Source organism: Onychostoma macrolepis, chromosome 22, assembly GCF_012432095.1.
Source record: "Onychostoma macrolepis isolate SWU-2019 chromosome 22, ASM1243209v1, whole genome shotgun sequence".
Lineage (NCBI taxonomy): Eukaryota > Metazoa > Chordata > Actinopteri > Cypriniformes > Cyprinidae > Onychostoma > Onychostoma macrolepis.
This window is the reverse complement of record NC_081176.1, coordinates 26,529,743-26,555,628: the sequence shown is the minus strand read 5'-3', so window position 1 is coordinate 26,555,628 and position 25,886 is coordinate 26,529,743. Positions and strand designations below refer to the sequence as shown.

General features: G+C 38.4%; 2 protein-coding genes across 6 annotated transcripts; both read left to right on the top strand.

Annotated features, from left to right (window-relative positions):
• The first annotated feature begins 1,823 nt into the window (after window positions 1–1,823).
• shoc2 (SHOC2 leucine rich repeat scaffold protein) lies at window positions 1,824–25,825 on the top strand. Of its 5 annotated transcripts, none has more exons than XM_058760571.1 (9): window positions 1,824–1,843; window positions 18,311–19,288; window positions 20,252–20,389; window positions 22,131–22,261; window positions 22,372–22,560; window positions 22,763–22,885; window positions 22,996–23,133; window positions 23,944–24,061; window positions 24,149–25,825. In XM_058760571.1, the coding sequence occupies exons 2-9, from the start codon at window positions 18,649–18,651 to the stop codon at window positions 24,355–24,357; spliced, it is 1,686 nt and encodes a 561-aa protein (XP_058616554.1). In that variant the 5' UTR covers window positions 1,824–1,843; window positions 18,311–18,648; the 3' UTR covers window positions 24,358–25,825. The 5 variants fall into 5 exon arrangements, with proteins under 5 accessions (XP_058616554.1, XP_058616551.1, XP_058616550.1 ...); XM_058760568.1 differs by lacking the exon at window positions 1,824–1,843 and adding an exon at window positions 8,636–8,780; XM_058760567.1 differs by lacking the exon at window positions 1,824–1,843 and adding an exon at window positions 11,723–11,955.
• On the top strand, window positions 4,609–18,062 carry LOC131531031 (uncharacterized). Its single transcript, XM_058761584.1, has 3 exons — window positions 4,609–6,469; window positions 6,668–7,219; window positions 17,995–18,062. Exons 1-3 carry the CDS (start codon window positions 5,518–5,520, stop codon window positions 18,060–18,062), a joined length of 1,572 nt encoding a protein of 523 aa, XP_058617567.1. The 5' UTR covers window positions 4,609–5,517.
• Window positions 25,826–25,886: the final 61 nt, after the last annotated feature.

Below are 25,886 nucleotides of genomic sequence, written 5' to 3'. Positions count from 1 at the left end.
TGTGGGAGGATGTTCTTTGTAGATATTGCAAAAAAATTTAAATAACAGCATAAATTGCAACAACAATGTAATTTAATAGAAAATGCAATTTTTATATATGTGACCCTGGAACACAAAACCAGTCAAAAGGGTTTTTTTTTTTTTTTAATTGAGATTTATAACGTTACATCATCTGAAAGCTGAATAATTAAGCTTTTCATTGATGTGTGGATATTTGTTAGGATAATATTTGGCCGAGATGCAACTATTTGAAAATCTGGAATCTGAGGGTGCACAAAAAAAATCTAAATATTGAAAAAATTGCCTTTAAAGTTGAAGTTCTTAGCAATGCATATTACTAATCAAAAATTATTATTTTTTATATATTTGTTAGGAAATTTATAAAATATCTTCATGGAACATGATCTTTACTTAATATCCTAATGATTTTTGGCATAAAAGAAAAATCGATAATTCTGACCTATTCACTGTATTTTTGGCTATTGCTACAAATATACCCCAGCAACTTAAGACTGGTTCCAGGGTCACATATTATTTAGCTTTAGGAATGAAATATGACTCAGGCATTTCCAGAAATTTACAGGACTAGAATTTTTTTATAATTAGCCATCAAACGCTAAGGAGGCTGGATAATAGATGACAGACAATGCAAAGACAACTGGAACAAAATATTGAAATTAATGCATTTTTAATCAATATTTACATAGTTTTCACTACGTATTGAAAACAGTAAATGTTTATTATCCATAATCTCAAAATAGTGAAATATCAGCCTAATTATATAAGGGTGCGATTTTTTTTTTTTTTTAATGCTCTTGAAAGTCTCTTCTCACCAAGGCTGTATTTATTTGATCATAAATACAGTAAAATTATGAAATATTTCAATTTAAAATATTAATTTCAATATATTTTAAAATATAACTTCCTGTTACGACAAAGCTGAATTTTTAGCAGTTTTTGTGCAAACATTGACATGATTTTTCATGATTAATTTATGCATTTTTTAACTCTCACTTGATTTATTAAATGTTCGTTGAATATTTTTTTAAAAACGACAGTAGTTTTGAATTTAAATATATTTAAATATGACATTTACAAAGTGCATGTACTTAAAAACTAGACTGAGGAATGTAAAGACCTGTGCATAATCGCAATTTCATGCATTAATTAGCTGCCGTTTTATTCAACAAAAGCCCATATTTACAGTGAGTTTATAAGTTTATGTATATATACTTAAAAAATTTAATTTGAGAATATAGCCATTGAAACCATGCAACAGAGCTGCAACTGTTATGAATTAACTTTCTGGCATGTGGAACAAAAATGAATCTGAAACTGAACTATTAATCATTATTAATGTGCATATGAGGCCTTATGAACTAAAGCACACCTAAACGCATGCATAAATATAATTTCTACCAAAACAGCAAACAAAAATGACATGCTTTCATCTGAAAGTTGACCTATGGCTGACTATATTAGTGATATGTGCTGATATTAGGTTGTGATGGAAGTGTGTACTTCATCCCTCAGAAGTGTGCCCTACTCTGCTCTCTCAGGCTGCTGCTGCTGCTCCTTCAAAGCCAGTTCTTGTTGTTTGATGATCTCCTGAGCTTCCTGCTGCATCTTCTCCAGTTTCTCCAGCGTCACAGACTTCAGAGGCAGGAGTTTGGGTTTGCACAGGACCATGGTGGGAACGTCCTCCATGGAAAGCTGACCTGCACAGATAAAACACAACCCTCATGCTTTGGGTGTTTGCAGCAAGATATGGACTAAAGTTGAGCTGTGGACTCCAGTGCTGCGGTTGTCATGTGGGACGTCTTTCAACTCAGTCTGTATAAGGGTGAGATTTTGAAAGCTGTGCACTACAAAAAATGCAAGTCTGCTGAACAAAACAACAACAGCAGTGGAAAAACTCACCGTGTTTAGGCAGAACCTCTCTAAACATGGACTTCACTTCAGGCATTGTGCTTCAGCGAGGAACCTGTTAATGTAATGCATGAAAAGCAATACAATCAAATCTGTCAAGTACTATTTGTCACATATAAAACAAAACATTCATACATACAATCTTAAGAAATATATTTCTTTCTTTCACTTCTGAGGTGAAATATGCCAGAAATGTCTTCGTGAGATTCACCTTATTAACTTTATATTATAGGAGCATCAAGTGGCCGGATTTCTATTAGCTTGTTGACTAACGACAGGCAAACGTTACTGCTATTAACCGACTGTTGGCTTACAATACAATTACAAAGATATTGCACAGTAAATAAACATTAAAAGCATAAAGTATGCTTCTCGTCGTGGATTTACCGTTTATCTCATCAGCTGGTGTTCTACGCACTTCCGGTTCAGCTGCTTCTCCTCGCACGAGCACTTCCGCTGCTGCCGCCTAGCGACACTGGAGCGCTGTTAGCAGACAACGGTAGATGTTTTGGCTGATGAAGGTGGTAATCAGTTTTGGATGGTTTATTATTTTTGTATAATCTATAGATATTGCCTTCATAAAGCGAGCTGTCTAAAAGTCAAACCTATGGCTGTCTGAATTTGCTGAGGAAATGTTTGCAGAAGAATTACAGTTTGTTTCACTTCACAAAATCTACTCTGATACAATTTTATTTTTTTTTAATTAATTTCTTCTTATTATTATTATTTTATTGTTATTTTATTATTGGTTTTGAAGACATTTTTAGTTATCTTTCACTCCAAAATGATTATTGTTGTTGTTGTTGTTGTTTTAGTTATTATTGTTGCTTTATTGTTAGTTTTTAACACTTATTGGCAGTGTTGGGCAAGCTGTTTGGAAAATGTAGTGAGCTAAGCTAAAAGTTACTCTTCTTTAAATGAAGCTTAACTACACTAAAGCTACAGCCCTGGGAAATGTAGCCAGCTAAGCTACGGCAACATGGCAAAAGTAGTTTACTACATCCAAGCTATTTAAAAAAAAATTTAAAAAATTATATTGAACCAACATCACACCAAGTCAATGCTCTCTCAGTGATCAATAAAACTGTCAGTCAAGCAGATAGACAGGCATAATAGTTCAGTTTAATTGTTTATTCAACAGCTGTTCCAAACCAATTTGGCAACATAATCAGTATCAAATACAGGACCGGATTGACCTTATATTGTGACATAGGCAAAATACATTTATATGCCATAAACCTCCTATTAGTAGTTGGTATTGTGGCTTTATTGTATACAGATACATTTATATAAATGGCAACACTTCACAATAAGGTTCAGTAGTTAAGATTAGTTAACTAGTGTAGTTAACATGAACTAAGAATGAACAATACTTCTGCAGCATTTATCTTAATGTTAATTTCAACATTTACTAATGCATTATTAAAATCAAAAGTTGTTTGTTAACATTTGTTAATGCACTGTGAACTAACATGAACGACTGTATTTTCATTAACTAACATTAACAAAGATTAATAAATACTGTAACAAATGTATTTTAATGAAATCGTATTGTATAGTGTTACCAGATGTTTAGGCCTACAGATAAGCTACGTTTATTTGCATCGTTGCATGTGTCATTCGATATTAATATAAACATTTCACCAAAATCAAGTTCAAATATGAAGCTTTTGACCAGCGAAGGTTTTTTTGTTTTGTTTTTCTTCCTGACTCGTGTCGTTTTCCCCAGTTTTCTGTCATTATGTGGGCGTTCAGTTTTTTCCTGTTATTCGGCCAAAGTATCATATTATGAAAGATTCAGCGCTTCGCACGAGCTATTTGGCTGTGACTTGACAACAAATACTATAACTCTTCTCCGCTCCTCAAAAACAAACAAAAAAAAAGGCATTAGCCTTTATAAATAGTGTTTTTTGATTAAAGAACCCGCTGTACTTATTCAATCAACCGTTCTTTATTTACCTTCAGACAGCAAACAAGCTGAGATGCTCTAAACTGCGCGCCGCACTTCATTGACGAGAGAGGCGGGAGGAATAATGAGGTTTGACTGACAGCTTGACGAGCCAATGGCGTTACGAGCTTTAGTGTCTGTGGAGTCACTTACTGATCCAGGATCAGTGATCCGTAGCTGTTTTATTTCTGATTTGAGCTCGAGTTTCAGAATGTAGCGACGCTACTGCCCAACACTGCTTATTGGTCATTTTTCACTCCAGGGGCCGGTTGCATAAACCGGACGGACGGCCGGCCGGACGACATTTGCCCTCTCTCCTCTAGGTCAGCACGGGCTGCCCCTTCTAACCCCTGGTTATCTGATGTTCTTCGTGAACATCGGACTAAACTCAGAGCGGCAGAGAGAAAATGGCGCAAATCAAACAACCCGTCGGACCTGAGTAGGCAGTGGCGGTTCTACATTGAATTACTTCCCGGGCGAGACCCCCTCTGAGCGCCCATCCCCCAAACCCCCCCCCCCCCCCATTCGAGAAATTTTTGCACAAACAGTTTTACTATAACAATGTAAGTGTAAGACAAGCTTATATTTCCCAATTGCACAAATCCTTCAACATGAAAAACACAATTCTGCACAAAACAGTATAAGTTATCAGAACTTAAATAAATATACTCTGTATACATAATAAACACTCTGTGTTTATTTGGCACTCGACAATCAACAGATTTCCCATCCCCCAGCACTGTCACTCACGACCAGAAGTCAAGATTAAACCACAAAGTGAAAATAGCAGTATTCTTTAGTGATATGTTATTTACACAGTGCAGATAGCTTTAGATTATATTTATTCTATGTTAAAATAAAATAAAAACATGGCGAAAAACATTGTTAGAGAAAAACATTACTTATTGCAAAAATAGTGGTAATTATCTGCACTTCTGCATTGTAATACATTATAAAATAGTATGCAATAACTTATTGAGTGTAATTTTTTAATTTTATTTCTAATTATTAAATGGATGCCACCTTATTGGGACAAAAGCCCTCTCTACACCTACCCTAACCCTACCCGATACTTTATGTTCAACTCTTTGATTATTTCCTTCATTTTTATTAAAAAATAAATGCTTTTCTGATGTGATTTGAAATTTAAAAAGGGAGAAAAAAAGTTCGCCAAAAGGCAGATTCGAACCCCGGTCGATCGTGTCGAAAGAAGTGTATTGCAAACTTTACCATCTGCACCACTGAATCTGACAACTAGTAACCGTCTTTTGCATATTTGACTATCCCAATCATACATTTGTGGGTGGAGTTAATGTAAATAGCCTCTGCCAGCAACATAGCTATTTGCACTTAAATAGACACTCCGATTTTTTTTTTTATATTCCCAACAATTAAACAGTTGCCCACATGAAAAAAACACTTCCCGCGCCCCTGGGTGTGACTGACTTTAGCCCACTTGTCCCACTAATTTGGGAGAGGTCAACTGTCCCCCGCAGCCGCACCCCCCTCCCCTTTCCACTTCTCACACAGCTTCTGTGCTCGGTACCTTCTCAACAAGCAGGGGCGCCAATTTGCCAATTCCCCGCACAGTTATATGATAGATAATATGATAGATAATAGAAAACCGCTTAGCGTCGCAGATGATTTTTTTTTTTCCCAAGTGCTTGTGCCGCCCCCCACGTGTCATGAAAAAATGCCGCCCCGGGCGGCTGCCCCGTTCGCCGATGCCTAAAACCGCCACTGTGAGTAGGTATCAGTCTCTGCTCTCATCTTTCTCTGCTGATGTCCACACTGCCAAATCCTCACATTTCCACAACAAGATCAACAGCGCTCCAGACATGCGTAATCTCTTCAGAACATTTAATTCTCTCCTCTGTCCCCCTCCACCACCTCCCACCACTTCTATTACAGCTGATGACTTTGCAACTTTTTTTACAGACAAAACTAGATCGATCAGGGATCAGTTCTCACCTCCACGCACACAGGACCCCCAACCAACCACATCCACTGCTAAACCTCCCATTTTCTCCTTCTGTCCCCTGACGGAGGCTGAAGTATCCAAACTTCTCCTCTCCAACCATCCTACAACATGTCCTCTTGACCCAATCCCCTCACACCTTCTGCAAGCAATCTCTCCCACGCTCTTACCAACACTCACACACATCATCAACACATCCCTCCTCACAGGCATCTTCCCCACTGCGTTCAAGCAGGCTCGGGTAACCCCACTGCTCAAAAAACCTACATTAAACACTTCTCTTATAGAAAACTACAGACCTGTCTCTCTCCTTCCGTTCATAGCGAAAACACTTGAACGAGTTGTCTTCAACCAGGTCTCATTGTTTCTTTCACAGAACAACAAACTGGATGCTAAACAGTCAGGTTTCAGGAGTGGCCATTCAACTGAGACTGCACTTCTCTCGGTCACTGAAGCCCTGCGAATTGCAAAAGCCCATTCCAAATCATCAGTCCTCATTCTGCTGGATCTATCTGCCGCGTTTGACACTGTCAATCATCAGATACTCCTCTCTACTCTCTCATCACTGGGCATCGCTGGAATTCCACTTCGCTGGTTTGAATCCTATCTCACTGGTAGGTCTTTCAGGGTGGCCTGGGGAGGTGAGGTATCCAAAGCACATACACTGGTCACTGGGGTTCCTCAGGGATCGGTTCTTGGACCCCTCCTCTTCTCCACATACACTACATCACTGGGTCCCATCATACAGGCACATGGATTCTCCTACCATTGCTACGCTGATGACACACAGCTCTACCTCTCCTTTCAACCAGATGATCCAACGGTAGCTGCAAGGATCTCAGGTTGCCTGGCGGACATCTCGGCATGGATGAAAGAACATCACCTCCAGCTCAACCTGGCAAAGACTGAGCTTCTTGTCTTTCCTGCCGCTCCAACTCTACAGCATGACATCACGATCCAGTTAGGTTCATCAACAATTACCCCATCAACTTCGGTCAGAAATCTTGGTGTAATCTTTGATGACCAGCTGACCTTCAAAGACCACATTGCAAAGACTGCTCGATCTTGCAGGTTTGCACTACACAACATCAGAAAGATCAGGCCCTTTCTGACAGAGCATGCTGCACAACTTCTTGTCCAGGCCCTTGTCATTTCTAGGCTGGACTACTGCAATGCTCTTCTGGCTGGACTTCCATCAAACACAGTCAAACCTCTACAAATGATTCAGAATGCGGCGGCACGACTGGTCTTCAAGGAACCCAAAAGAGCCCATGTTACACCTCTCTTTATCTCATTGCATTGGCTACCAATCGCAGCTCGCATCAAGTTCAAGACACTGATGCTTGCTCATAGAACAACCACAGGCTCAGCACCGCCTACATGCACTCACTATTAAGAATCTACATCCTCCAGAAGTCTGAGATCTGCTAGTGAGCGACGCCTCGTGGTACCATCACAAAGAGGCTCAAAATCACTCTCCAGAACATTCTCGTTCACCATTCCTGGCTGGTGGAATGATCTTCCCACCCATATTCGGAGTACTGGATCCCTGTCAATCTTCAAGCAACAGCTGAAAACTCATCTCTTTCGACACTACTTGACTTCACCCTACACATAAAAAAAATAAATAATAAAAAATAAATTTTCCTTATTTATTCCTTCCCTTGCTAGCTTGTACTTATTTAAACAATGCCTGAGACTTGGAGTTACAAGCACTTCGTTTGTCTGATTGCCTCTTCAAGATGAATCGCTTCATGTATTCCCCAAATTGTAAGTCGCTTTGGATAAAAGCGTCTGCAAAATGACTAAATGTAAATGTAAAAGGTTAAGTCTAGTCTTAAAAGTTAGCCATCTAATTTTTTTATTTGAGACTGGCCATAATATTTTAAATTGAGTTACATTAAATTGTAGATTAGTCTAAGTTAAATGCAAAAATAAGACCAATTACCCCTTTGCTAACTGCTAGTTTGTCAAACTTGTTCTTAAGACACAGTCTTAACATAGAGGCTAGGTTTATGCAACTGGCCCCAGAATTAAAATTATCTTAATTATAGAATTATAATTAGAAATGTTATTTTACATAAGATATGCATACTTCTAGACAATAATAATAAAATAAAATTATTATTATTATTATTATTACTATTATTGTTAATATTTTATTGTTGGTTTTGAACAAATCTGGGTTATATTTCACTCCAAAATTATTATTATTAATAATATAATTATTATGGTTATGTTTATTATTGTTGTTGTTGTTGTTATATTATTGATATATTATCAACTACATGTCAACTAGCAGTCATTAGAGTATTAGTAGACTGTCTGCTTAATATCTTCAAACACTTTATTTTGATGGGTCCACAACATACAACATACTGACTATGAGAAACCTTGCAAGTATATGTCAACTTATTCTACTAACCCTAAACCTAACAGTCTACTCTGAGAGTTAATAGACATGTAGTTGCTAATTAATGAGAATTAGTTGACATGTAGTTACAAAGATACTTGTAGTTAGTAGAATGTCTAAAGTGGACTATCAAAATAAAGTGTAACCATTATTCTTATTTTATTGTTAGTTCATTAGTTCATAGAAATCATTCTACACTCTATAATCAAAAGAGAATGACTATTACTATTATTATATTGTTGTTTTGTGGTAGTGTGGTGGTATTTTTACGACATTAAAGTACATTTCTCAATTTCATGGCTTCACTTGTGACACTTTCTCCCCGGATCCCTCCCAGGGCACTTTATTGCGTCTGTCAGCATCGCTGCGATATTTCCAAAACAAAAATAACGCGGAGCTCCAGCAGTCTCGTGACGCGTCAGTGACGCGCGCTGGGGAGGGGAGCGCGAGCTGCAGCAGCGCTGCTGGAAACAAGAGGAAGCGAGGATGGCGGCGGAGTCACACCTCTGAAGGTAAAGCGCTTTCGCGGCTCGACGCGGCTCCGGATCGCACCTTCCGCGGCGCGGCGTTGATGCTCGGCGCGACGAACGCCCGCGAGCGGCGGCCAGGCGCGATCGACGCGGCGCCGTCCGCGTGCGGCGAGTCTGAATGCGCTCTTTTGTTCAGTCCCGGAATGGCCGCTGCTTTATGTGTGTGTGTGTGTGTGTGTGTGTGCGTGTAGAATGGGTTTTCTTTTCTTTTCTTTTTTTTTTTTTTTTTTTTACATATTCCGTAGGCTTGCGAAGAGAGAGAGAGAGAGGGAGAGAGGGAGAGAAAGGGGGAATAAAAAGAAAGGTGCCGCGAAAGCCAAGTATGCGTGCGGAATGCGTCTGTACAGTAAACAAAAGAGTGATTTGTCCCAAAATGGTCATAGAGTCAGAGTCAACAAAGCTTTACTGGCACGATTGTTACCATTTACAATATTGCGAAAGCGTATACAATACTTATAGCACACAAATATTTATAAAAAAAAAAAATAATAAGTGGAAGTGGATGCAGAAATTACGGGAAGGAAAGAGACATGGTAACAAAAAGAAGTAAAATGAAAATAAATATACCTTTCTAAGTGTCAGTTCAACACAGTAGAGCACGACTGCTGCTGCGCGCTCACGCGCACACTGGCGATATGCGATGAGTCGTTCTTTTGAATCGGATCTTCTCAGTGAATTGATTGAACCGGTTGATGAAAACTAAACTATTTGTTTACGAATTGGCCTAAACGATTCATTCGCAGTGATTTTGAGTGCAAATACCCACTGGAACACACTTGTTGTAAAAATGCAAGTGACCTTTTTTTTTTTTTTACTGAGCTTTTATTCAAACAATTTGATTTTCAAATATTTTACACTTGGAAATAAAATTCTAAATATCTGTGCAGTCTGTATGAAACATATGACACAGTTCAACAATCGTGTTGCTTCTAATTAGCAGTAAAACACATTTTACAAAATACATATTACTCATCGATGCACTAGTAAAATGTGTAACACTTTACATTTTACTTCCAAATTACAACCTGTATTTAATTAATTTAACTTACAACAGTACCTGGTGTGTGAACCTGAAAATTTGACTGAAAAGTAAAATAGGTCATTTTGAAATCTGAAAAAAATAAAATAATAATAAATAAATAAAAAGCAAAATATGCCCACATATAGCTTTATATGAACTTTGTAGAGTATGCATTATGGTGAGCTGGGACATCATGGACTATTGAGGACGCAATTTCTCAATGACTAAAAGTCGCGATAAATACAGAAGTAGCGACAGACTGTACTTCTTACTGTAACGGATTAACGAAAAAATGAAGGGAGACATGGTTCAACGCATTGGTTGTTGATTGGATGTTGAGATGTAGGTGTTACAGTGAAAAGTGGTGGCAGATCAACGCGGGCTTCCAGAGACGGACTTTAAAGATAGGGCAGGTGATTTTGGAGAGGCTAGCAATGCTTTGAAAGCATCCCACCCTCCCTGCAAATCACTCTCCAAAGCCACGCCTCCTCCAAAACACATGAACGCGCACAGGCAGAGCATAGTAGTGTGCCACTACTGAGTGGGCCCTCGACTATAGATTCTTCTGGTTGACTAGTAGTTGTTCATTTTAAGGGATTAGTCGACTAATCGCACATTTATTAATAAGCCATTTAAATCATAATAATGAGCCTTTAATTGCCTACATATCCTAACAAGCGCTCAAGGGCGTGCATAAAGCTTGCCACAGCACCCCGGCAGAAGTAATGATTATGAATGTGTCAGGGAATGATAGGTGAGCCGATGTACTGTATTACCACAGAGAATGTCCATCCCGGACTATGTGACTACATGAAAAAATTTCTACCACTAAGTAACTAATACAATTTTGGTCGACCAAACCTCTTCTCGTCGACTAACAGTTAGTCAAATATTAGGGGGAAGCCCTAGCAAATACATAAGTTGACAGGCATGTAGCGTATCGTAGCCCTCGGACTGAGGAATATGATTGGACGAACATTGCATGGTTCTACACCTTCCACAGATAGTATAAATACATTTAGACCACTTAACCTAGTGATTGCAATCGGGATGTGAAGAGACTTTCAAGCATGACAAAAAAAATGTTTTTGAACCAAATCACCTACCCTGCCTTTAAGCGGTCTAAATGATTGATCTTCTCAAAACGCTATTTCTACAGAATAATTGGGCTAGTTTTGATTAACAGTTGTTCTGGTTGTGTTTCCAAAACCAGACCTGGCAACCCTGATGTCACCATTGTTCACAGTAAGATCTATAATATGCGTTTAAAAAATAAATATGGTTTCATTTCTTTAGGTACGTCCCAAATTACGTACTTATGCAGTCCTGCGGCCGCCTTCTACATGAAAGAGCCAATCGTTGATTGGTAAAGTCATTGCATGGGCTTTAGAAGCTCTGGTTCCTGTAGAAACCTGATGCTAGACCAGTGTGCATGCACAGTTATAAGCGTGTTATAACTGCGCAAATGAGCTTCTTAATGCTATCTGAGCATAAAAACAACATTCATGGGGCAGTTCGTTTCAGATTTTATTGCTGAATTGAAATATGTAATTTAATTGTGACTTCAGCGAGCAGTTTTTGAGATTTCAGGACTTATTTGAGCTGCCTGGAGGCATTACAAATATGGCCGCCGAGTGAACAGATTTTCCTTGAAAGGAACTTTGACTTAAATAACCCCCCAAAAAAACGAAGTGTGGAATGCTGCACTCCGTAGCGAAGGAGGGGGGCTGTCAGACTCCAATTATAAATGACAAAAATAACCTTATATAATTCATACACTGCATGGTTGAGTACCTAGTGCATGAGTACATTAGTGTATAGTGTGTCGTTTGGGACGCAGCTATGCCGACTTGCTGATTCTGACTCTTTGAACCGATTGTTTAAAACGAAACGTTCGAAAGAACCGACTCGCGCGAACGAGTCGGGCTTTCCATCACTAACTCACGCACGCACTCACGCACGCGCTGCGGATTGAGCTGCTCTTCCCGCTTCGAGCTCGAGCTGCTCCGAGCGCCGTTTGGCGGATGACAGTTTGTTTTCACGGAGGGCCTGTTTGAGGAGAAGAACGAACATTTACATCCTCGGCTACGGGAACCGAATCGCTTTTCGTCAAGATGGGACCGCTTATTCCCAAATGTACGCGTTTGGTGAGACGTGTGAGGTGACATTTGTGTTTTGTGTTGTTTTTTTTGCGTAAGCTCGCGCAGGGCTAATGCTGCTAGCTTGTTAGCCGCAGCTGAAGGGTGGCTAATGCTAGCAGAGAGATTTCCTTAGCCAGCTTTCTAGCTGTCCGTATGTGCAGTCAGATATCACGACACGGCGATTGCGCTCAGAGTATTTTCGTTGTTTTTTTCTTTAGTCACCAATATAAGGAAAGTCGACATTAATGACAGTTGTGTGGGTTTCTGTGGTTTAATAGCAAGAAATGGTTAGCTAGTTAGCCGTATCAAAACAGACGCTTTGCACTCTGAGCCCCCTCACACACATCAGATAATACAGATTTTTATTGCTTACCATATTTAAACGTTTTATTATACTTGTAAATGTGCTTTAGGCTAATAATCTGGTCTGTTTGTAAACGAAACTAGACATTTGCAGCTTTTGCTGAATCGTTGATGTGCAAGTAGAGAGATATTTAGGCCCTCAATCTACATTCAAAAATGTTCACCAGAAGTTATATGTCTTAACAAAGCTTTTTTTGTTGTTGTTATGGTTTTATTGATAATCAGTATTGGTTTCAGTGTGCTGTCAGTTTCTCAGAAAGACTAACGTTGCGTAGCAAGGCACAAATAATTTTAAATCTGCTTCAGAATGAAGAATAGTCTTTCATTTGAAGAGATTTTGCTGAAATGTCAGTAAAATTCCAATGTTCTCATTCGACTTTATGCTTGTGTGTGTGTGTAGAAGTGCATCTGTTACATATTTAGAAAGCATTCTGTGGGTTTCTTGGCCTTGTTTTAAAGCCAACATCCTAGTCGAGCTGAGCATAAGAAATAGTCATATTTAGAAAAACCTTGAACTTTCAGGTGTTAAAATAGACTTTATGCAACATCTCAGTATTGCACACATCCATGCAATGTTAAAAAACAAGAGTCGTTTGCTTTCGTCTTGATGGGATTCGTGTGCATTTGGGGAACTGTTTCATAAATATCAGATGCATCATCTCTGCGAGCTGATGTAAGTGTGTTCTAAGCGTGGTAAGAAAGATGTATTTTTTCCTGCAGTCGGATGTAAGATTAGGAGAAAGTTGTGCAGGATGACCCCTGCCTTACAGTGCTGTTCAACAGTCTTCGCCCACCACACACATCCAGAATCGCTTTGGTTTTCTGCATATTAACTATCCTGTTTTATTTCCTGTACTTTGGATGTTTCATTGGAGAGATGCACTGCCTAAGAGCTGATAATTATATTATGGCTGATGATGATCAATATTATAGGCTTGGTTTGTCTTTTGTGCAGGCACCAATCTAGACATGTACTTCTACAGAATGATTGATTGTGGTTTGGTACTTTTGTAATTGAACTGTTCTGATTCCACTTAACAGTTCTTTTAGTGCTTTTTATAAAGAAATCTTTGGTGGGAAAAAAATCTTATTTACAGCCTGATGATGAGATGATTTTGGGACACGGATTTATAACAGAACAGTTCATTAATGAAAAAATTAATTTTGAGCAGAGTCATATACAATTGTAACCGTAACGTCAACTTTTGATTTTTGAAAGGAGGTGGCAGGCCAAATGTTTTTTTGTTGTTGTTGCAATCAACATTATGCCACAAAGGCATTGTACTGTAACCAGAATATTTCTTTAAGTACGTTGTCCTTAAGTTGGCATGGAATGAAAATTCGCCATCTTTTTTAAGTGTGTTTTATAGATCTAATCGTGAGTCATGCATGCATGCATTTTTGAAGTTTTCTGGTGAAAATGTCAGTCGTCTTTCTGGTGATGTATGCAGGATTTGTCCAATCATTTAGTCCATTTAAACTCCACCCTCTGCAAGCTCATATTGGCGTACCTCCACTTTTTGAGTGCCACGCCCACATCTCAGCATCCAATCAACAACTGATGCATTGAATAAAGTCCCCATCCCACGTTTTTTTTTTTTTTTAATTCCGATAATATGTTTACAAGATCTATTGTAAAATGTAACTATTTTACATTTTGACAAATTCGTATGAATTTGTACGTTTTCGTGAGATCTGCTTACGCCCCACTCAAGGTTAGGTTTAGGTGTTTTCTTTTTCTCATGAGATCTGGTTGATTTTAACCCTTTTTCACACATAATGTAAAGCATAACCTACATGTTTGCTTTCATAGTCTTCAGTTTGCAAGTTGTTTGAAAACAACTTTGGACGTGATGTGGAATAACACATTTTCTTATTTTTAAGAGAATACTGAAAATAATGTGTTTAAACATTTGACGAATCAACAGATTAATCAGTCAAAATCAAAATAATCATTACTTGCCGTTCTAAAATCTAGACCGCAAACTCATAGCTGATGTATAAAGAACTCTTGAGTAATTACCAGAAACTATATTTGGTTACATTTTGATTGTAAATTTAATTTAACTGAAAATAAAGAACAAATATCAGCTTTAGATATCAGCTAAAACAGGCATATTGAGGAAAAAGGAAACTAAAGAGTAGAAAGTATGCATGGGGATATTTACTCATGTACTCTACATGTGAAGTAGTATGGGGGTTTTACACAATTTTTGTTTGCATCTGTATACATACATTTTTTGTCAGATGGATGTGTTTGGCTGTCACATCGCATTTTTATTCTTTCTTTCAGGATCTTGCAGCACATGTGGAACAACATTAGCTTTTTTGACACATTTGTGTTTGCTTGTGAATGATTTTCAATTGATACGAACTTTCGTAAAGCTGAAATAGTCCCACACTTAATGTACTTTCATTATCAATCATTGCTGTCACTTCTGAGTGCTTGTGCCCATCCCTGTTAGAAAGCAACCATTTACCATAGCCCATGTTTTAAAAGCTAGTAAAGCGATTCTTTTCTTCTGTGTTTAGTTCTGTGTACGTTTAAATATTGATCTGCAAATGTTTGTTTTGTTTTACTCTTCCCTCATGGCAGACTTGTTCTGCGAAACCAGTGGCTCACTCAGAAGTGGTATCAAGTGGTTTTCTGCGAAATATCACAGCTTTGGGATTTATAGGGAGCTTATCTGAAGTCGTGCAGGCTTACCTGCATCTAATTTAAAGGAGTTGTCCCAGTTTAAGAGTGTCAGCATCTAAAGTTGACAGTGGAAACATACAGATCCTACAATGAATCAAAGGCATCGAAGTGGCTGACAAAGTGACCTGTTTACAATGCAAACAAAGCATTTTTTGACTGCGTATAAAGACGCAGGTCAGCAGAAACTGCAGCAGTTCACTTTTGCACTCTGCTCACCTCAAGATGTAACCAAGATTAGTAGGTGGAAGGTCATGAAACTGAAAGTTATGTTGTCTAAGCTGCAGGTAAACTCAGTTACAAATTCAGTGGTAGTGGAGGTCAGTTAATGTTTGACAAATTGCTTGGTCTTAAAGGAATAGTTTACCCAAAAATGAAAATTTGCTGGAAGTGTACTTACACCCAGACCATCCGAGATGTAGATGAGTTTGTTTCTTCATCAAAACAGATTTGGAGAAATTAAACATTCCATCACTGTCTCAGCAATGGATCCTCTGCAGTGAATGGGTGCCGTCAGAATGAGAGTCCAAACATCTGATAAAAACATCACAATTATCCACACCACTCCAGTCCATCAATTAATGTCTTGTGAAGTGAAAAGCTGCGCATTTCTAAGAAACAAATTCATTGTTAAATCATTTAAACCATCATATTTGTTTAGAACTGCTTTGGCTTGTAAATTGTGCTTAATCTGCGCAGATTTCTTTCCTGATCCACAACTTTTTCACTGGAGAAAGCAATATTTTGGATTGTGGACTTGTATTTTAGCTGGAAGCAATGGTTTGAAAGTTAAAAATGTCTTAATAAACTTGTTTCTTAAAAACACACTTCACAAGATGTTAATTGATGGACTGGGGTGGTGTGGATTATTGAGATGTTTTTATTAGCTGTTTGGGCTCTCCTTTTGGCGGCACCCATTCACTGCAGAGGATCCATTGGTGAACAAGTAATTTAATGCTACATTTCTACAAATCTGTTCCCATGAAGAAACAAACTCATATACATCTTGGATGGTCTGAGGGTGCAAAGAAAATTAAAATTTTTGGATGGTCTGTTCCTTTAATGTGAGGATTTTGATATACTTGCCATCTGTCAGTAACTTAACATGCGAGTCTTCATGTACACATTCAGGATAGCTTTATTATTATTATTATTATTATTGCAGACGAGCTGGACTCTTTGGCCATAAAGGTCTTCTGACCTGTGGGAGGCCTGAGCTTTGAAGAGCACTCCCAAAGATTATTCCCCGCGGCATTAACCTTTCTGCAGCTCTGATCTGGGCTTGGTCTAGGCACACGCACACCGAGCACTTCAACTGCAGACACTTTTGAATTTCACAATACAGGACAGAGGAACACATGCTTATGGAAAGATAGCGTCTCGCAGAGTGCTGAAGCATTTCTGATTCGGACTGCTTGTGGTTTTGTATTGGATTACTGGGTGTTAAATGTCATTTGTGATTTAATGAAGCGTCTCACAGGTAAAGGTGTAAAGCTACTGTTCCTGTAATTGATGGAAACCCAAAAGCTGCTTTGTCTTTTTATGAGCAAGTAAACAGTTGTTTGGGGCTTTTCAAACTCTGGTCTCAGGGGCGCTAACCATTCTGTGAAAAACTGTACCGGAATAAAGTATTTTAGAAAATGTATTTTGGGGCTGTCATAGTAAACATGCATTTAAGATATAAATGAAATGTTAAATGTATTTTTTTTTTTTTTACTTTAATATTCCAACAGTTTTTAGTTATTTTAATTTAACTCTGCTAACTCATTTAGATTAATTGTTAGAAATTTGATAGTTTTGATAGTAAAAATAAAATAAAAATCTGCATGTGTGTTGTAAAAAGTATTTCAAATACACTGTTAAATAAGGCTGCAAGTAACGATTTTGTCAACTGATTGATCTAAAGATTACTTTTCTGATGGATCTTGATTTTTTTTTTTTTTTTTTTCTCTGATTAGTCAATTAATCCTTTGGCTAACTCATTATATCATTATACAATGCTCATTTCAGCAAGCCTGGGAGCTTAAGCTGCACTTATTGGGGATAAATTAAATGAATATGATGCATAATTCAACACAAATTTACGCAGTCAACATTGACGTGCTGTTCTGGCCATACTGTCAACCTAATAAAAAAAGAAAATATTTTGGATAGTACACCTAAAAAAAAAAAAAAAAAAGCCATTTTTTACTCACCCCGATGTTGTTCTAATGACTTTCTTTTTTTAGACCACAAAATAAGAAGTCCTGCTTGTCCTCGTCCATATAATGGCAGTAAAGAGCAATCAGTTTCTAATTTTGAAGAAAAAAATGCAAACATATCACAGAATGATCGTATACAATCTATAGAAAAAGTACACACAGGCCTATAGTTTTTTTGGGTGCAGATATACTTGAAATGAAGCACGTGTGTGTTTTTTTGGGGGGGTGGGTGAGCCGGAGTAAACTTATGCTCATGAGAATGATGATGATTTTGGATTTTCTTATTATATTGCATTTAAATTTTGGTTTATTTTTAAGCAAAACAAAATTGTTTTTGGTTTTAATCATATACCTTCAGAACACTTGGGAGAATATGGCATTAAGGGATCATTCTGTGATTTTTATTTTTTAAATCTTTTTCTTTAAAGCTTGAAGCCGGGCACTGTTCACTGCAATTATACAGACGAGCACTAGCAGGAAATTTCTAATTTAGTGTCCTGAAAAAGAAATGTCATATGCCATTAGAACAACAAATAATGACTTACTTTTAATTTTTGGGTGAACTATCACAGTTTGCTCTAGCACAATGACAATATAAAAGCCAACTGTATTATTTTGGAATCGGATATATCCAGTTATGCTTTTGATTAATAAAAAAAAAAAAAAACAGCTTGGCTTTTTCCACATCCTCAAAATGGATCTAACGCATTCTTATCAGTGAAACGCTCCCAAGCTTTTCTTAGTGTAAAAGCACCCTGTGTAATTTTTCTTTCAGGGTGGTTAATAAGTTCCCGCAAATCCTCCAGTAAAGGATCATCTGATGCATCGCTGAAAGAGATTTGAGATTTAATTGCACTTAATTGCCTGAAGTGGCTGACCATTGACAGCCTGATGCCACTTCTTCCTGAAAGCGCTTGTGGTACGAGCATACAGGAAGGAACTGTGTGTTTATTAGTTAGTGGCTCACACATTTGCGTCACCGAGAGGGAAGCTCTTACCTTTCTCACATCTGAAATCTGAACGCAACGTTTGTCTGCAAGTCATTCCCGGCATTATGTGTCCTAACTGAAACCGTTTGCTTTGTTTAACAGCCAAAGGATGTGAATCCTGGAGACCCGTCTGTGCACAACAGCTCTAGCTGAGCCGAGGGAAAGAGTGCAGTTCAAACAAGCATGAGGCTGCTGGCCTCCTCGCTACACAGACTACAACAAACACGCGTTGTCCCAGTGGAGTTTTAACCCCTGCAGGAGTACAGGCTGCTTGGTCCACCGAGGCTGGTGAAGAAACACAGGTATGTATGAGCACCCGCAGATATAACCGCCCCTCCCTTTGGTTCGTCACCCTTGAATAGCGAACAAAATACTAGAGCGAGAGAAAGCGAGTGAGAGACTGAGGGTCCCATGTGCCATTGGGCAGCGGGGCTTTCGCCATGAGCAGTACTCTGGGCAAAGATAAAGACTCTAAGGAGAGGGAACCCAAAGCGGAAGGGAAATCCAAAACCAAAGGGAAAGATGCCAAAGACGGGAAGAAAGACACGAGCGGCGCTTCGCCCGCAGTGGCCTTCACCTTGGACAGCACGATAAAGCGGCCCAACCCGCCGCCTAGCACGCGCAAAAAATCCAGCAACGCGGAGGTCATCAAGGAGCTGAACAAGTGCCGTGAGGAGAACTCGATGCGCCTGGACCTGTCCAAGAGATCCATCCATCTATTGCCCTCTTCCATCAAGGAGCTGACCCAGCTGACCGAGCTCTACCTGTACAGCAACAAGCTGCAAAGCCTGCCAGCTGAGGTGGGATGCTTGTCGGGGCTGGTGACGCTGGCGCTCAGCGAGAACTCTCTCACTAGCCTGCCCGACTCACTGGACAACTTGAAGAAGTTGCGTATGCTCGACCTGCGGCACAACAAGCTGCGGGAGATCCCGGCCGTGGTCTACCGCGTCACCTCCCTCACCACGCTCTACCTGCGCTTTAATCGGATCACCACCGTGGAGAAGGACATCAAGAATCTGTCCAAACTCACCATGCTCAGCATCCGAGAGAACAAGATTAAACAGCTGCCCGCAGAGATCGGTGAGTGAGCTGCTGCTTAAGACTATTCCTTAAAAAAAAAGTACATTTATGTCTGTGGAAAAAAGTTTCGAAAACACTATACAGTACATTTTAATAATATTTTTAGTACCGGTCGATATTGTATTGTACGCTGTACACCTGTGCATGCTCATTTTCACTATTTTTACATTTGGCATTATCTAACATTGTCCTAATGGACACATTTTTACATATTTAACATTTTATTAAGTTTAATGTAATTTTTTAGCAAATCTCAAAATGAATATCCATTTTCATACTGTACATTGTAATATTGTGATGCCTAAATCAGTGTTATTGTAGTATTTATAAATTTTTTATATATAATGTTGTATTTATTAACATTCTGAATTATCTATTTTAATTTGAATTAGAATTAATTTATGTGCTTTTGCTATTTTGAAAAGTTTTTTTGTCATTTTTAGTAATTTAGTTTCAATTTTTATTTTGGTTTTATTAATTTTATATTTATTCAAAAACTATTTTAATAGGTTTAGTTTTAGTTATTAATAACAACACTGGTCTAAATTCACTTGTACCATTTAAAATAATTGATTACATTTATTATTGTTTTATCTTTGATTATTTAGACAAAATTGTACGTAATTATAGTTTCATTGTTTTATGGGTTATAGGCCGTAATAAAAAAAAAAAAAAAAAAAAAATATATATATATATATATATATATATATATATATATATATATATATATATATATATATATATATTGACTTATCAGCTTCCTGCTTCCCATATATGGGCTGCTCTGGGATCACTTAAAATGATTGACAGGCAAAACAAGCCTCAGAGTCTTCTGACAACAAATTGGTTAACAAATCTGACCATAACTCATTTATATCATATCATTGCGCAAAATCTTTTGCATCATTTTGTGTATGAAAGTTCAATGTTCATTTGCGATGATTCTGCCGGCTTGTGTTATAGGTGAGCTCTGTAATTTGATTACGCTGGATGTAGCCCACAACCAGCTGGAGCACCTTCCTAAAGAGATCGGCAATTGCACTCAGATCACCAACCTTGACCTGCAGCACAACGAACTTCTTGACCTACCTGAGACTATAGGTGAGGATCTACTCAAGGTGGAATCTTTATTGTTGGAAGCAAAACATTTTACTATACAGCTCTGCTTTTGGCCATTCAGTTGTACTTTATAATTATGTATAATCTCATCAGTGGTGAAAGTATGCTTAAACGTTTATGTAGATTAGATTAAATAAACAGTTTACACTAGGGATGGGCGATATGGGCTTAAAAATGTATGATGATATTTCTGGTATTTATTGCGATAACGATATCAATGACGATAATTCAGGGAATCCTGTTTCTTCAGAGAAAAGTATTATCTTTCCTATTTTTACCCAAAATAGGCTGTTGTGAGCATTACTGAGTACACACGTAATGTAATGACTGTTTAATTCATACTGGAAGCCGGAGGGCACCCTTGCACAGAAACTCCACATATCCATAGCAGAAGTAATGACGCTCCAGGAAATCCTAATATGGACAAAAGTATCCAGTTATCGCTGTAGCTGAATAAAACGCACTAGGGCTGCACAATAAATCGAAAATTAAATTAAATTGCAATTAGACAGAAGCTGCGATTGTCATGCGTATCTTTCAGTGAAGCACGGTTCTGTGATCGCTGCAGCTGAATAAACAGAAGATTGAAATGCTTTCATTGATTCAACATGACTAATAAACACACGACTACGGCAATATATGGGTTATCTGAGTTCTTATTATTATAATTTTCATTATAATAAAGTATATCTATAATGCAATGCTAATCGACATAGCCTTTATCACTGCTTAGAATACTATGAAATATGTTGCGTGCCTTATTCTGTGTTAGAAGCCACATCATCTCACAGAAGGATTTATTTCAAACACTCGACTGACGTTATGAAGTGAGTTTGGAGTAAAAACATGTTATTAAATGTGGTGTTTTCACATGCTTTCAGATGGAGCAGCATTTACTATATCATCAGCAGCATATCATCTGTGAATTTTTTATTTTTGTGTAGCTTGTCAGAGAACTACGGCCCTGTGTAGTAAATGCTGCTCCATCTGAAAGCAGGTGATGGATATTTACTACTAAACACAGAATCGGCTTTACTGACAAAATGTGCATGACAATCGCATTCGATTAATCGTGCAGCCCTAAAACGGACAACGGAGATAGAGACATTTTAACTGATGACACTTGAAGACAATAAACATACGATTGCACAAAATATATGGTTTATCTGTGTTCTTCAAGCAATCTTGGGTATTTTTTCTTATAAGGGAAGTATATTTATAATGCAATGCTAATCGACATCGACATCACTGTATATAATACTGTCAATCTGTAATGTGAAACCACGTCTGGTCACAAAAGGAAGTTATTTCAAACACTCAACTATGTTATTATGAGAAAAAGCATGTTTTTGGACAACAGGGTTGTAAACAGGCACATGCACATGAAAATGCAAAACTGTATCGCACACGTGCTACTGTAGTATATTTATTCAAGGCTCAGACCAATTTTTTGTGCACTGTACAGCCCTGACCAAACCAGTTCCAGATTGTAGAAAGAGCTCCTCATTTAGCGATAAACTCCTCAATTTCACGTCCACCTTCCGCGATGTCGCTCTGTACTTTCGCACACAGAAATATGTCAACAACTAGACTTTATCGTTATTATCGCGGGAAGACTAATTATTATTGTGGGGAGAATTTTTAATGGTATATCGCAAATAAGATATGGCCCATCCCTAGTTTAAACATTTGAATCATAAACTATGTTCATTTACTGTTTCAGGTAACTTGTCAAGTATAAACCGTCTGGGTCTGAGGTACAACCGTCTATCAGCGATCCCTCGATCTTTATCGAAGTGCCGAGAGCTGGAGGAGCTCAACCTTGAAAACAACAACATCTCAGTGTTACCAGAGGTGAGCCTTGGTTCAGCTTATTGCAGCTTTTAATAATAAGCAGTTTTATATCATTTATCCTTGTCCCCTTTTATAAAATATTATATCGGTCCCTGTCTGTTTCTCCTCAGGGTCTTCTCTCCAGTCTGGTGAACCTGACGAGTCTGACGCTGGCGCGAAACTGTTTCCAGTCCTACCCAGCGGGCGGCCCGTCCCAGTTCTCCACCATCTACTCACTCAACATGGAGCACAACCGTATCAACAAGATCCCTTTCGGCATCTTCTCCCGAGCCAAAGTGCTCAGCAAGCTCAATATGAAGGTGAGAGCGTATCTACTTGATCACTGTTGAAGATATGTAGGTAACAAACTTGCCCTGAAGGAGACACATAACTAGAGACCAGAATATGGTAGAGGGTTGACCTGGACCAATAAGCTGCACCCTAGCATCATTGTGGTTAGTTTACATGACCAAGCAAAAGAATTGAAAACCATACCATCCTTTTTTGAAATTATGATTATAGGACAACCAGTTAACATCTCTTCCGTTGGATTTTGGGACGTGGACCAGTATGGTAGAGCTGAACCTGGCAACAAATCAACTTACCAAGATCCCAGAGGATATCTGTGGACTTGTGTCTTTAGAGGTGACATGCTCTTCTATATTTTACCATCACTCAGTTTCATGATAGCAACCATTATTGTCATGTAGTTGGTTCTATGGTCCGGCTCATCATTTTTCCTTTGGTTCCTTCAGGTCCTCATATTGTCCAACAATCTTTTGAAGAAGTTGCCTCATGGGATAGGAAACTTACGGAAACTGCGAGAGCTTGACCTGGAGGAGAACAAACTGGAGTCCCTCCCGAATGAGATCGCCTACCTTAAGGATCTGCAGGTAGGACAATTGTCTACATAGTCACCTTTTTGTTTGTGTCCATTAGAGTCTTTTGTTAGCATGTTGCTAAGCTAACTAAAAGTGATAGGCTCTCAAACTTTGTGTTTGCTCAAAAAAGCATTGAAATATAGTTCTTCCTCCCATCTCATATTATTTCCATCATGAAAATTTTGTGAGCAAACAAACGTTCTTGGGGGAATGCAAAAGTTTTATGAGCAAACTCAGACGCAGAGTTTCTTGGGGGAACTTAGGCTATAAGTTTTGCAAGAGAATGCAAAGGTTTTAAGAGCGAACGCACGTTTCTTGGGGGAACAGGAAGAGTTTTATGTGAGAATGCTAAAGTTGTAAGAGAGAATGCAAATGTTTTACTACCAAATGCAAAGTTTCTTGGAGGAACGCAAACGGTTTGAGCAAATGTGAAGTTTCTTAGGAACAAACATTTTAAGAGCAAATTTTCTTTTTGGAACGCAAGAGGTTTATGTGAGAATGCTAATGTTGTAAGAGCGAATGGAATGTTTCTTGGAGTAAAGCAAATGGTTTGAGTAAAAGCAAAGTTTCTTAAGTTTTAAGAGCGAACACAAAGTTTCGTGGGAAAATGCTTCTGTGCATATTCATTCTCTACCAAAAGTATTGCTAGGGAATGCGAAAGCATTGAAATATAATTTCCCCTATTTCAATGCAGATTTGTTTATAATACATCCTGTTTTTTGCTTGTTGCAGTGATTTCTGGGATTGCCCTATCTGTGGGGAAACTGAATAGATGCTTTTATAGTGTTTAGTGTGAAACTCATTTCTCAAATTTATTTGCAGAAACTTGTGTTGACCAATAATCAGTTGACCACTTTGCCGAGAGGAATCGGTCACCTGACCAACCTGACGTACCTGGGCTTGGGAGAGAACCTGCTGCAGCACCTACCGGAGGAGATCGGTATGAGTTCACCGCTGCCCTCAAACACACACAGCCACACCGATCCATACGCAACTCGCTTACAGCCTTTCTCTCTCCAACCCACAGGTACACTGGAGAACCTGGAGGACCTGTACCTGAACGACAACCCTAACCTGCACAGTCTGCCGTTCGAGCTGGCGCTCTGCAGTAAGCTGTCCATCATGAGCATAGAGAACTGCCCCCTCAGCCACCTCCCGCCGCAGATCGTTGCCGGAGGCCCTTCCTTTATCATCCAGTTCCTAAAGATGCAGGGTCCCTACCGTGCCATGGTCTGAGACGACTCACACACTGTACAAAGAGGAAACCGAATCGCCACATGACGTTACCTTCGTCGTCATTATATCTCGGACAAGAAACTGCTTAACTGGGTTCCAATCGATGGAGGAATCATAGCCAGTTAGGTCCCCTTTACCCCCGTAGTAAACAATGTCTAGACTTCAGTTGCCAAAATTAATGTACATTAGTGATTCTGAAGAGGCGCTCTTAAAATGTTTCAATCATTTTGCCAATATATTGAAAGTCATTATAGGGGTTTCGATGCCAGGAAACAGTTGTATACAAAAACAAAACATTTTTACACGTTCATTTTTGCTGCTGCTGCCGCCATACTGTATGTGAGTTTTTTTTTTTTTTTTTTTATTTAGCCTGAGATTTTTTGTTTTTGTTTTTGTTTTTTTTCTTATCATCCCACAACCAAAAGATTTTTATTGTACAGAGGACCTGTTTGGAAGCAGTGAACAAATTTTATTTCTTTATTATTATTATTATTAATTGTTATTCTAGAATTGTGCCTATCCAGTGCAGTTGGGTGGTTTGTGTCTGAACATTATTATCCAAGAAGTTTTTAATACAAAAAGGCTGAATTTACAAAAGTCTAATTTATTCCGTAATTCCTTTTCATTATTGTTGATTATTTTATCTCTCCCTTTTTTTAAATATTCATTCCTCTTCGCTACCGGGACGTGTTGCTGCGCTTGACATTTTAAAATGAATCCGCAATCTTTTTTTCTTCGAAATAGTGAAGCAACAAATGAATCAAAAATCGTTTATGATAGCAATCACGTCATGGGTTTAGCGAGCTAGCGCGTCACTCAAAGGTGCGGGTCTGGTTTCGGGGGTCTCTGAACTGAACGTGGGGTTTGTGATTGTTTACTTGTTTGCCATATCCACAGTGTTGCGCTCTGCTTGTGTCCTATTGGTGAGAGTCGCATCTACATATCGGGTGCTGAACAGTGCTAGCAGTTAAAGGCCCACGTTTACTGTGAGGAATGCCAAACGCCCATTCAACATCACTTCCGTCCTTTTTTTTTATTGTGCATTTCAAGGATTTCCTGGTCGGTGTCATCAGATCGTTTTTAAACCCCATGATTTCTGAAATTCACAGAATATTAAACAGTGGTTACAGTTTTTTGCACCGTTTGTCCCACACATCGCCCCTCTTATGCTGCTGCTTTTAATGCACTTTGTATTGATATTTGGCATCCTCCTCAAGTAAAGGGTCGCGATATTTCATGTTACCGATTAAACGTATGGAAGGGGGCATTTTATTATTATTATTATTATTATTATTTCTGAAGTATTTTATCTTTTATTTTAATTCTTTATCATGTACATTTTATAACAGTGAATGAAAAATTTGCCTCAGCAAATTCGAACGATAACATTCTATTAAGAACCTTTTTTTTTTTTTTTCTCAAGGCTTTGACGCTATTTCTCTTTATTAAATGTTTTGATTTAAACTTCTGTCTGACTAGTTTGTTTCTATATGTTTAAAAATTCATATCAGTTTCAAATGGTGCAGATC

Coding starts and splice junctions, on each gene's coding strand:
- LOC131531031 (XM_058761584.1), top strand. CDS start 5,518: ATGATTTTTTTTTTTCCCAAGTGCTTGTGCCGCCCCCCACGTGTCATG. Junction 6,470..6,667: donor GTTTGAATCCTATCTCACTG/GTAGGTCTTTCA, acceptor CCTTTCAACCAG/ATGATCCAACGGTAGCTGCA. Junction 7,220..17,994: donor TGCTCATAGAACAACCACAG/GCTCAGCACCGC, acceptor TTTTTCTTTCAG/GGTGGTTAATAAGTTCCCGC.
- shoc2 (XM_058760571.1), top strand. CDS start 18,649: ATGAGCAGTACTCTGGGCAAAGATAAAGACTCTAAGGAGAGGGAACCC. Junction 20,390..22,130: donor TGACCTACCTGAGACTATAG/GTGAGGATCTAC, acceptor TTACTGTTTCAG/GTAACTTGTCAAGTATAAAC. Junction 22,262..22,371: donor ACATCTCAGTGTTACCAGAG/GTGAGCCTTGGT, acceptor GTTTCTCCTCAG/GGTCTTCTCTCCAGTCTGGT.